At 42.3% G+C, this 12,742-nt stretch overlaps 1 protein-coding gene across 17 annotated transcripts in view; it reads left to right on the forward strand.

Moving 5' to 3' along the window:
- The window catches only part of herc1 (HECT and RLD domain containing E3 ubiquitin protein ligase family member 1), a 108,517-nt gene that overhangs the window by 79,856 nt on the left and 15,919 nt on the right, over positions 1-12,742 (forward strand). For all 17 annotated transcript variants that reach the window (XM_080437128.1, XM_080437138.1, XM_080437129.1 and 14 more), the window contains exons 60-74: positions 106-252; positions 944-1,045; positions 1,532-1,705; positions 3,272-3,571; positions 4,174-4,239; positions 4,515-4,640; positions 4,744-4,882; positions 5,257-5,438; positions 6,237-6,392; positions 6,545-6,667; positions 7,010-7,112; positions 7,723-7,892; positions 8,598-8,736; positions 10,644-10,813; positions 11,532-11,701. In XM_080437128.1, coding sequence (XP_080293254.1) covers positions 106-252; positions 944-1,045; positions 1,532-1,705; positions 3,272-3,571; positions 4,174-4,239; positions 4,515-4,640; positions 4,744-4,882; positions 5,257-5,438; positions 6,237-6,392; positions 6,545-6,667; positions 7,010-7,112; positions 7,723-7,892; positions 8,598-8,736; positions 10,644-10,813; positions 11,532-11,701 — 2,267 coding nt within the window. The remainder of the gene's footprint in view (positions 1-105; positions 253-943; positions 1,046-1,531; positions 1,706-3,271; positions 3,572-4,173; positions 4,240-4,514; positions 4,641-4,743; positions 4,883-5,256; positions 5,439-6,236; positions 6,393-6,544; positions 6,668-7,009; positions 7,113-7,722; positions 7,893-8,597; positions 8,737-10,643; positions 10,814-11,531; positions 11,702-12,742) is intronic.

A 12,742-nucleotide genomic window follows, 5' to 3' on the forward strand; every position in this document is an offset into this window, starting at 1 on the left:
ATAATACACTGGGGACACAACTTGGCCAGTTAGAACATATAGTGTACACACTTTCCCTTGTAACCTGTGTGTGTGTGTGTGTGTGTGTGTGTGTGTGTGTGTCAGTCTCCCAGAGGGACGGTGGACAGAGCAGTGTGTGTTTTCCAGCTGAAGGGTCACCTGACCCCTGTCAGGACGGTGGTCTTCAGTCCTGATGGACTGACCCTGGCATCTGGAGGAGTGGGAGGTCTCACGAACATCTGGTCACTGCGGGTAACACACGCACGCCCACTCGCGCACACACACAGATGTATATCGTCGCTGTCAGCCAGAAACCTTGTGTGTCCATACTTCATCTTTTTATGTTTGTTTTTTTTCATAAATGAATAACCTACTTTATACTACGTCGTATGACAGTGTCACAAAAATGTTGCAAAAATAGCCGATGTAGAAGCTCACAATGCGTTGTGATGTGTGCTATTTTGGAACATTTCTGGGGGGTTTTGTACATTTTCACCTATAATGACATGCCAAAATTGGAATGTCAGGTACAAAGTGGTTAAGTTTGTCTGTGGGGTTTTATAAATATTTAACCAAAAACAATGTATTAATAAAAGCTTGTGACCAAATAACTACATTGGACCCATTAGAACATATTTCTTTCCATTTCCTGAAAAGTAACGGTTTTGGACATACAAGGTTTCCACCTGACAGCGACAATATATAACGCACCATATGTGCGTTCATAGATCCAAACGCATATGTACAGATACATACATAAATGTACACACACACACACACACTATGCTTGTGTATAAAAGAACAACTGTGTCCGCACCGTGAACCCACAGATGTTTAGATGATGCTAAATACCTTTAGGCTGGATTCCTAGTGGATATGAGTGCGTGGCGATGTGCACGTATGTGATTAGCTCTATGTGTGTGTGTGTGTGTGTTTACAACAGGATGGCTCAGTGCTGCAGACAGTAGTAGCTGGGTCAGGAGCTGTTCAGAACATTGTCTGGATACCAGATGTGGGCGTCGCCATTTGTTCCAACAGGTCAAAGGTAAAACCTTCCCTCATCCAATTAGGACTGCAACTATCGATTATTTTCTTAGAAATGTCTCTATTCATTACTTCTTTGATTAATCAAATTATTGAGAGGGGCAGGGTTTGGTTTTGAACAAACTGTCATTTTTTTTTAATACTAAATTGATTACTCTGACTAACCACTTAAGCCCTACTTTATACTTCGTTGTATTATGGTGTCACACAAAAATAATGAAAATGTATTATCTACAAGCTCACAATATAACGTGTTGTAAGCTTGTAGATAGCCTTTTCCTGCTATTTTTGGAGGGAAGAGGATTTTAAGTTTTTTTTCCTCTTCAAAGTGTATTTTATTCAGATCATATTTTTTTAAATAATCAATTAAATCAGTTAGTTTGATTAACTGTTGCACCTCCACATCCCAGTCTGCTTCATTGTGTGTGTGTGTGTGTGTGTGTGTGTGTGTGTGTGTGTGTGTGTGTGTGTGTGTGTTCTCCACCAGGACGTGCTGGTAGTTAACGTCTCTCCAGAGTTCGTGACGTCCAACCATGTGCTGGCCACGTGCCGCACGGCTCTGAAGAAACAGGGTGTGGTCGGTCTCAACATGGCACCCTGTATGAGGGCCTTCCTGGAGAGACTGCCTGTCATGCTGCAGGAGCAGTACGCCTACGAAAAGGTAATCCACCACACACACACTCAAGCCTGAGGATTAGTTAAAGGCATACTAGGTAACGTTTTCAACAAAACTAAAGTTAAATTGTATATCTTTTGTGAGTGGCAAAAGTTTCACAACACCCACTCCATGAATTTCACCCCCGGAAGCCTTTTATTTATATATTTACTATTGAACGGTGAAGGGGGGGACTTTCCCGGGAAAATTACGTCATCTGGCCGGAAAACGGAGGTGGAAATGCACTGGTTTCCTGTTTGGCCAGGAACTACCGCAACGGTTTCCTGTTTGGCCAGGAACTAACGCGCTAATAACAAAAAGGAACCTCACGCTGATTTTAAGAGAATGTAGGATTGGAAGATCGAAAAAGAACAGAAAAAGAAAGCACAGCTCATGGTAACTAATGCTCCACTGGCTAAGAGAAACGATCCGTAGATAGTATAAAACAATTAAAAGATCGCTTTTTGAAACGCTTCCGGCTTCCGGTGAAAACGAATGGAATTCTGGGTAATCGAGGAATACGGAAATTGTATGCAGTGACGGTAGTGACCAGCAGAGGTTGCTAAAAATCGTTAGTTGTGAATTTGCATTGTACAACTTTAAAAACTGGATCCTTATGTCCATTACTCTCAAATATAAAGTTCCAGTTCACAACTTAACTACTTAAACCCTACATACGTCGTTGACCATGACCATGTATGTGGTCCCCTCTTTCTTTTTTTTCCATCTACAGCAAATCCCATCATCAAAAATAGTGTGTAGATCAGCTACTTTCGACGAATCTTCACCTATTATGACATGCCCAGAACAAGGGATGCTAGGGTTCATGTGGTTAAAGTAATACTAGGTAACGTTTTCAACAAAACTAAAGTTAAATTGTATATCTTTTGCGAGTGGCAAAAGTTTCACAACACCCACTCCGTGAATTTCACCCCCGGAAGCCTTTTATTTATATATTTTCTATTGAACGTGTACGGGGGGGACTTTCCCGGGAAAATGACGTTCCTGGCCAACGTTATGACGTCGTGGCCGACGTCCTCAGGAACTACCGCAACGGTTTCCTGTTTGGCCAGGAACTACCGAGCTATTAACAAAAAGGAACCTCACGCTGATTTTAAGATAATGTAGGATTGGAAGATCGAAAAAGAACAGAAAAATAAAGCACAGCTCATGGTAACTAATGCTCCACTGGCTAAGAGAAACGATCCGTAGATAGTATAAAACAATTAAAAGATCGCTTTTTGAAACGCTTCCGGCTTCCGGTGAAAACGAATGGAATTCTGGGTAATCGAGGACTAGGGAAATTGTATGCAGTGACGGTAGTGACCAGCAGAGGTTGCTAAAAATCGTTATTTGTGATTCTGCATTGTACAACTTTAAGAATGTTGTAAAAAAAACACAACATAGATAAAAAACTAACATTATTTATTCAACATTCTTGGTTGGTTGTTTTTGTGCCGAATGTACGCCTCCGCTCAATGTAAACTCTATAGCTTGATCAGTATCACTTGCCAACAAGAACAGAGCGTCAAGAAAAAATAGAAAAGATTGTGATTTCTCATCATTTTCCAGCCTCATGTGGTGTGCGGGGAGCAGCTGGTCCACAGCCCCTACATGCAGTGTCTGGCCTCGTTGGCCGTGGGGCTCCACCTGGACCACCTCCTGTGCCGGGCCCCCGTGGCCCCTCACCTCCGACACCTCCCCCAGGAGTCTGGCACGGCTGTGTGGAGCGCCAACGAGTGGGCCTGGCTGGAATGCTTCTCCACCACGGTGAAGGCGGCAGAGGCTCTGGCACGAGGTGCCACCTTCCCAGAATCCTTCTCTGTGCCCGACCTGGAGCCCGTCCCCAAGGATGAAATGTCACTGCTCATGGTGAGGAATGCTCACTGTGTGTGTGTGTGTGTGCGTGTGTGTGAGAGACCGAGAGAGAGTATGTGAGGTGGAATTTATTAAGTCAGTCAGACAATTAGTATGCTGGGCCTAAACAAATTGAACTGTCACATTTCTACTTGTAGTCCATAGCAGGAGCTCAACCTGGGGTTTCGACTCCCCGAGGGGTTGCCAGATGCTTTTCTGAATGTGTTTTCCTTTTTTTTAAAGCTCAAAATGAAAAGTTAATTATTTCAGTTTGTTCAGTTAATAATTGAGTTTACGCACAGTGAAGAATATTTAATTAATAGGCAACATTTTTCAGAGGAGGAGAGAGAGTAAGTGAGGGCGCTTGTGTGTGTGTGGGGACACACTGAGACAGACAGATCACGCTGGTCCCGCGCAGCAGCAGAGACTCTTCCTTTTTATTTATTATTCTGGGTATTGTAGCAGTCTGTGTGTGTGCACATGTGTTTGTTCAGTGCGTGTATGCTGTTAGATCAGTGAATCGTGAAGGAGGGGGCTCGCAAGACTTGGCCAATATACTGTATACATACATACTGTGTTTGTATATACAGTATTTAATTTGCTCTTCCTTTGTGCAGGATAACAGCAAATGGGCGTCTGGGCTGGATGAACAGATCATGTCTTGGGCCACATCCAGACCAGAGGTGAATCCATCCAAACAAACAATGTCTTATGTCGCGTTTACGCTCTGTTGCCCGATGGTGTCGGTTGCCGACAACAACAGATCTTCATGCTAACAACGAACGTGTCACAATGTTCTTTTTGGCAAGCGACACCACTGTGCGCCGGAGTATTGATAGAGCATCAGTTGTAATACAACAAGTGACATGTCAAAAGAGATAACACATTTTCTGCATCATTCGTCATAGAATCACTAACATAATTATGGTTATTTTTGTATGCGTGGCTGTGCGCTCAGGACTGGCATCTGGGAGGGAAGTGTGACGTGTACCTGTGGGGCGCCGGGCGGCACGGCCAGCTGGCAGAGGCTGGCAGAAACATCCTGGTGCCAACCACTGCGCCATCCTTCTCTCAGGCACAGCAGGTAGACACATGCATCATCACACTGTAGACAAGCATCGTCGCCTTGTAAACAAATGCATCATCACATCATCATCTCTCCTTTCCTCTCCTCTCCTCTCCTCTAGGTGGTATGCGGTCAGAACTGTACGTTTGTGATCCAGCCCAACGGCACAGTGTTGGCGTGCGGCGAGGGCAGCTATGGACGCCTGGGCCAGGGCAACTCTGACGATCTGCACGTGCTCACTGTCGTCTCAGCCCTGCAAGGTTGTTACATCTGTTTATTGAATGTTTTTGTTTGTTTTGCATCTTGGTTAACTTGTCTGCGTCTCTTAATCACTTGAACCCTAGCGTCCCTTTTTTGGGCATGCCATTATAGGCGAAAATAGCAGATCTACAAGCTCGCTCCCAACCTGACGCGACAGGTTGTGAGCTTGTAAAAGTGAGCTTGTATTAAAACAGATCTTAACTATCAGCGTTAGCATCTCACTTTAGAAGAAGTTTGGACCTTATTTATTTATTATTATTTATATGTTTATTCCTGCTCATTTTGTACTTCCTGTTTTGTTTATTTTTTTGCCATCTGTAACAACAACAATGTCCTGAGGTTTGAATAAAGTTTGAGTGCCATTGGACCACAGGTTTCGTGGTGACCCAGCTGGTGACGTCGTGTGGTAGCGACGGTCACTCCATGGCTCTGACGGAGAGCGGCGAGGTGTTCAGCTGGGGGGACGGCGACTACGGCAAACTGGGCCACGGGAACAGCGACCGCCAACGCCGGCCCAGACAGATCGAGGCCCTGCAAGGAGAGGAGGTGGTGCAGGTTCGTCTCGAATGAGTCCCAAAGTTGCAGCTCATTTTAGACTGTGCAAAACAGTCATGTTGGAATTTGTCACCTATTTTAGTTAAAATTCACCTTTTGTCCCTCTGGATATGTTTCCCTAAAGCTCAATTTATGCTCCCATCGCACGACGAACAGAACAGATCTTCAAACCAACCACGTGGTGCGGTGCAATGCCTTGTTATTTTTGAAGATCTGTTCTTTTCAACAAGCGACACCGTCATGCGAATGAGTATAAATGAGGTATTACATTGTCACATTGATCATGTTGGCTCTAGGTGCGCTTGTCAGGCTGCTTTCACATGTGTAAGTAGAGCAGAGAGATCATTTCGCGGCCATGGTTGAACAGGGTGTAACAATAGTTCTCATTGAATAGTTATGACGTCACAGTCTAAATAGACGTCCCACTTCCTTGTTTTGTTACGGTCGGATTTCACCCTGATGCATACCGTAAATGAGTACACATGAATCGTACGTACTCCAGACCACCTTTTCCAAGCATACCTGGCACGGATCGACATCCGTGCTGGGTAGGCCACACAGCGTTCACACTATCAGAATCAGAATCAACTTAATTCTCACATCACAGCTTTACAGGTGTAAATAAGTGGGTGAAATTATTTTTGTGTGCGCTCTCTATTTGTAGTTTTCGTGAGAAGGGAGGAAAGTAGAGATCAAACCTGTCTAATCAAACCAACTGGACCTTGGACTCGGATCCAGGCCTGAGTTTCATATGAAAGCAACCCCATTTGACCCACTCAATGTGTTGTCCTGGTCTAGATGTCCTGTGGGTTCAAGCACTCTGCAGTGGTGACCGCTGATGGGAAGCTGTTCTCCTTTGGGAACGGTGACTATGGCAGGCTGGGCCTGGGCAACACCTCCAACAAGAAGCTACCAGAGAAGGTCACCGCTCTGGAAGGCTACCAGGTTGGACAGGTAATGTACATCCAAAGTCCTTGCTACTATATTAAATGGAGATCATGTTTACAGTACATTTCGTCATCTGTATAATGATACCGTATGAGTTTCTTACGTTCAGTTATATATTTTGAAGTACTGTAGTTGACAGATTGTTCTTGGTGTGTCAGGTGGCGTGTGGTCTGAATCACACTCTGGCTGTCTCTGCTGATGGAATGATGGTCTGGGCTTTTGGAGATGGAGACTATGGGAAACTGGGACTTGGTAATTCCACAGCCAAGTCCTCACCCCAGGTATGACAGAAGTACTCCTTCCGTATGTATGTTTCAATAAGATCAGTCTACATGCTAAGGCCCATTTATACTCGCCATTAAGTACAGTACATGTACGGATAACGACAGAGCCTTCTGTTCATTTGACCTTTGACTCTGAACTTCCCTCTTGTGGATTTATTGCTTAATATCCATGTCAATATAAAGAATGCATGGGAAGTATGTGAGCAATGACGTTACATACAACAGGTCATATACATTTTTCGTACATAAAAGGTGGCATAATTAGGCCTTTAGCGTGTTCTTAGGTTAGCATGTTTGACCTTTTTCTAATGTAGTGTTTATCCTTTTTAAATCTCCTAGAAAGTGGACATCCTCTGTGGAATCGGCATCAAAAAAGTGGCCTGTGGAACACAGTTCTCTGTAGCTCTAACCAAAGATGGCGACGTATACACCTTCGGACAAGGCATGTATTGAGTCAGTCTTTGCGTAAAATGTCTCTCGCACTCTCTCTCTCTCTCAGAACTTAACACTAAAGGTGATTATAACTATGAGAATTTCACACTATTCTAGATACGAGTACCAAAAAGAAAAGAATAGATAATGAACTTATATTTCCAGTGTAACACTTAAATCGTTAATTGACTCAACATTTTGCGCCCAAGGCACACCTGTATTCATAAAAAAAATTGCTGATCTATCTAGCGATGCGATGTGCTGTCACATTTTTGCAACAAAAAATACATTTATGAATGAATCACTTAAATTTTAAATGTTCTCCTATGACATCTCCAAAATATGTACGTCAAAATGAAAGTGTTTAAAATGTATACTTTTTTAGGGTATAGAATTTGCCTCTGTAAAAGAAATACTGCTATAGTAAATAAAATAAAAATTATTCATAACTTTTGGTATAGTTGTATATATTGCAATAATAATGTGTAGTTGTCCCAAAATTCGAAGGCACACCTTGGGACTTGTCTCGCGTCACACCAATGTGCCTCGACACACCGTTTCAGCACCACTGAGCTTATCACCCCACCAGTCACGTTTTCTGTTCTTTCCTTTCAATGCAGACCGTTTGATTGGCTTGCCAGAGGGACGGGCACGGAACCACAATCGTCCCCAGCAGGTGCCCGCTCTGTCGGGGATCGTCATCCAAGACATCGCCGTTGGGGCCGAGCACACGCTGGTCCTCTCCTCCATGGGAGACGTCTACACCTGGGGCAGCAACTCGGAGGGACAGGTAACACGCACACACACACACACACACACACACACACACACGCACACGCACACACACAACACACCTTATGGCAATGTTTCCACTGCTTCTATTAGAGTAAACATTTCTCCCAGTTTTAATTAGAACCGGGAGCATAACATAATTTGTTGTGGGCTGTGACTCACAAGTTTTGAGTTTTCTTTTTGTTATGATTTTTTTGGGCTCTGCACCAACTAGGATCTGCATATGAAGTTTCAAAATATCGCCAAATGCTCGCCAGGGGGACATGCTCTAGGCTCTGCGCTAGTATATCGTCTCTGTCGGTTGGAAACCAAAACTAATACTTTTCAGGATTCAAATGAAAAAATAACGAAAGTAGCAGATCTACAAGCTCAAAACGCATCGCTTCGCGCTGCGTTTCGAGCTTGCGGATCTGCTACTTTTGATACTTTTGTGTGACGCTGCAGTATGATCAAGTAGGGCATTAATTTACAAAAAACACAAAAAGGTTCAAGTATGTAAAGACAGCAATGTAATATCATATTATGTGTCGTGAAACAACTTGTGATTTAGCACTATAATAAAATTGATACAGCTGTATGTTGAAAATAGAAAAAATAACGAAAAAAAGGACAAATGGCAACCACACAACTGTAGAATAGATTGTATCATTATGATTATTATTATTGTTATCGAATTCAATGAATTGTGATTGTCACTGTGCAGCTGGGTCTGGGCCACACCAACCATGTGAGAGAGCCCACCCTGGCGGCAGCGCTGCAGGGCAAGAACGTCCACCAGGTCTCTGCTGGCCGCTGCCACAGTGCTGCATGGACCGCCCCATCTGTACCGCCCAGAGCACCAGGTTAGACACACCACACACACACACACATTAACTGGAGTAAGCGCCTCATTATTGCACCGTATGATTGCTATAGGCCTGGAAATGGCGTAAAATACTTTGGAAAAGTTTTGAGTATTCATTGGTAAAAATGTGTGGGAACCCTGTGCTCAGCTCAAGCAGCACGGAACCAAACACATTAATTAATTATAGGTTGTGCTTTACTAAATATTGTGGTCACAAATGCATTTATTTTGTCAAGAGACAACCGATCAAAGGAATCTCTGCAGCATCGTTGATCTAATCAAAAGCGAAATAGGAGAACTACATGCCAGGACTTTTACACCTCTGTAGCCTACTAAAAGAGAATGCTGTCCAACAAGTTGAAGTACGGAATCAAGAACACACTGTTAATTTACAAGCTTGTTTTACAAGCAACAGATCATATTTTGTAGGCTTTCTGTCTCTTCTCTTTTCCTGCGTAAGTATGTATTGTTAAGCCTGTTAAAATGTCTTGAGAAATATCCCCTAGAGGCTACATCAGGTTAATAATAAAATGTGATATATTAGGCCCACAGGTCGACAATGACATCAAGGCATTTAATAACAAATTAAATATTACATTATTATTATTATTGACCCAATATTGTCTATTTTGCATTTGGCCCTCACAAGTATAGTAATGCAAGCACGCACGCACACACACACACACACACACACACACACACACACACACACACACCACACACCACACGCACACAGACACAAACAGCTTGCAGACATAATGTCCCTGCCGTTAAAAGGAGAGACATTTAACCCATTAAAACCGGCAAAGCATCTGTCATTTTAGATATATAGCTACATATGTTTTTCAGAAAACTGTTAGGATTAAACATTTGCAGAATGGGCCTCAGGTGTTAATGGGTTAAGACGAGGATCAGACATGGTGTGTTGTTGTAGAACACAGAGATGCCAACTCATTGTGTAACCAGACACCAGGCTTGCTGTTGCATGAACAAAGGCTTGCTTGACACATGTTGAGAATGATAAAGACTGAAACTAGACCCTAATTGCAGTGTGGCAGTTTACATAATAGTTACATAATAACAAATGATTGCTTTACATAATAACAAATGATTGTTTTACATAATGTATGGGTGTGATGGGAATGATTTATGGGCTTGATGGGAATCTACATTTTTGTAAAAAAATTTGTGTCTTAAATCAGAGACATACTGTGAGCTTTTTTGACACAAGGAACGTATGTGACGTACATGTAATGTTTTGAGTTTGCGGAGACATTTATTTAAAAAAAAAAATATATATATATATATGCGTGTGTGTGTATATACTGGTATAAAAACACATTTCTTTTCAGTACATGAACGACAAGCAGGTGCATTTAATAATGTAGCCTAACAACAGTTACAGCATTGGATTGAAAACTAGTATTTGAACATAATGGAGTGATATAAAAATGAAATATAGCTTAATCATCTTGCACAAGCTGATTCATTACACTACAAATAATGCATTTTGTGGGGGGGGATTATTATTCGTTTTTAGAACACATTTTCTTCAGAATAACGAGCGGTTGGCTTGTAAATCTGTTATTTTTGGCAAGCGACACTTGCTTCTCAGAGCCAGATCCGGGGACCAGGGTCTAAATGGAGTAATGGACCCTTACGGGTCTGTAACTCTGATAGTGTACAAATGGAACCAAATGGATCTGTAAGGGTCCATCTGGTTGCATTTGTACAAATAAATCACTTACAACTTTAAGGACTTGTACAATTAAAATGACACAGAGGATTTTACAGTGCAGATTAGGGTCCCGGAGATAAAGAAATTACATCAAACTGGGCGTCGTTGAAATGAAAAAGATTGAGAATCACTACGGGGTATAAATGAGGCTTCCGTCTGGTCTTCAGGTTCCTCAGTTCCTCTGCAGCTGGGTCTCCCCGTGGCCGTCCCTCCTCAGTACAGCGGTCTGAAGGAGGTGAGCATGGAGGCGGTGAGGGCTCGACTGCGCCTCCTCTATCACTTCTCTGATCTCATGTACTCCTCCTGGAGGCTGCTCAACTTAAGCCCCAACAATCAGGTAACCAATGGCAGCCACATGTACGCTCGCATGCACAGTCACACACACACACACACACACACACACAAAAAACATTGAAACAAAACTTTGATGGCAATCCGGAAAGTAGTTTGATTTCCTTTCAGAGGATTAAAACATTTAAATCTGTTATAAAAATGAAAATTACTGCAATCTAACACATTGACTTTACATGAAGACTTGTTGAGATGCTGATGTGTTTTAGGTCATTAAGGCCTCTGAGATAAGGATTACAATACTGAGAGTACATTACAATACTTTTTGTTTTGGATTTAGAAAATGACAGATTGCGGGTGAGGTCACTATGCCTTCAGTGTGCAGTGTGAGGAAGGGTTGTGAGTCGAAACCCCTTATCTAAGAATGGAATGTTCTTGCCTTTGAACAACTTATTATATATTATCTAAACTTTTTCTTCGCTAGGCATCAACAGATAACTTAACTGGATTTTGGTTTCACCCTTTTGGGCACGGGCTAGTTTCCATCTAGCTCTGATAGAGATTGTTTCGTCCCCTGAATGCATTGGTGTATTATCTTTTCTTCTTTTTAATAAAACTAAGTCAGGACTGGAGAGTTTGTTTTTTCCCTGACATTACGTTCTATCACAAGATTATAAATGACATCGACCAATGTAAAGAAGTCAACACTCTCTCTGTTCTCCATGTTTGTCAGTGTAATAATGCTAAACATAACACCTTTCCAGAGCTGTAATTCCCACTACAACGCTGGTACGTGGGGGATCGTCCAGGGACAGTTGAGGCCCCTACTGGCCCCCAGGGTCTACACTCTTCCCATGGTACGCTCCATAGGCAAGACCATGGTCCAGGGCAAAAACTACGGCCCCCAGATCACCGTCAAGAGAATCTCCACACGGTTAGTACTGCATGGTACCCTACTCTGAGCATGAAAGATTGTGTATGTACAGTGTATGATAGTTAGGAACCAAATGGACCCTTACAAGTCTGTAACTCTGAGAGTGTACGAATGGTGTCCATTATGGGTCCATTTCCATGTTTACACTCTTAAGAGTTATGGGGGTCCATGGAGTAATGCTTATACCAAACTGAGGGCTCTTGAAATTAAAATGTTTAAGAACCACTGCTCTGTCTACACTGAGCATATATGGATGTGTATGCATGGTACTATACAGGCCCCTGGCATGTATGGTTGTCTATGTGTAATCTACTAATCTCGGCTCTACACCAGTCCCATACTGGCAATGGGAACAGAAGTACCAACTGGGAAATGTAGCCGTGGGGTGGATAAAATCACATAAACCACAGATGTCTTAATGAATTCAATCTGATGCTACCAGTGAAAACACTTTGATTGTTCGGGGACAGAAACGCAACAATAGAACTATTTTAGGATATACTGTATGAGGGTTGTTGAAAAGCTTTCGCGCACGAGGTTAAATGTCTTACATGTGCGTAGGCGAAGCACACAATGATTAATGAGGCACCAGCACACTGTCTGACTGGCACAATACAAGAGAAATGTATTAAATGACGCAACATTTCATCAATCCAAGACATTCTTCAACCTTGAAGAAGGTCTAGCTGACCAAAACGTTAAATTGTCCTCATTTGTTGATATAAATAAATATACCACTTGTTCCACATTGTGGACTTTATATTACTGTACATTTTGATTTGTTGAATATATAAATAATACATTCATGTTATACCTATATAAAAAGGAGTTGATTTATCAGTACTACCCACATTTGAATTAAAATGAGATGGGATGACCTTTTTTATTTTATTTATATATGTATAAAAACTGTGTACAGTTGCATGCTTGGGATCGTGGGATCCATCCTAAATACAGTATAACATGTAGTTCACTTGTAGATCTGTCCTTGACAGACGCTTGTCACATGACTAAGTATACATTGGGCATAATAATCTTTTT

The sequence above is a fragment of the Gymnoscopelus braueri genome (assembly GCF_963280865.1).
Source record: "Gymnoscopelus braueri genome assembly, chromosome: 1".
Classification (NCBI taxonomy): domain Eukaryota; kingdom Metazoa; phylum Chordata; class Actinopteri; order Myctophiformes; family Myctophidae; genus Gymnoscopelus; species Gymnoscopelus braueri.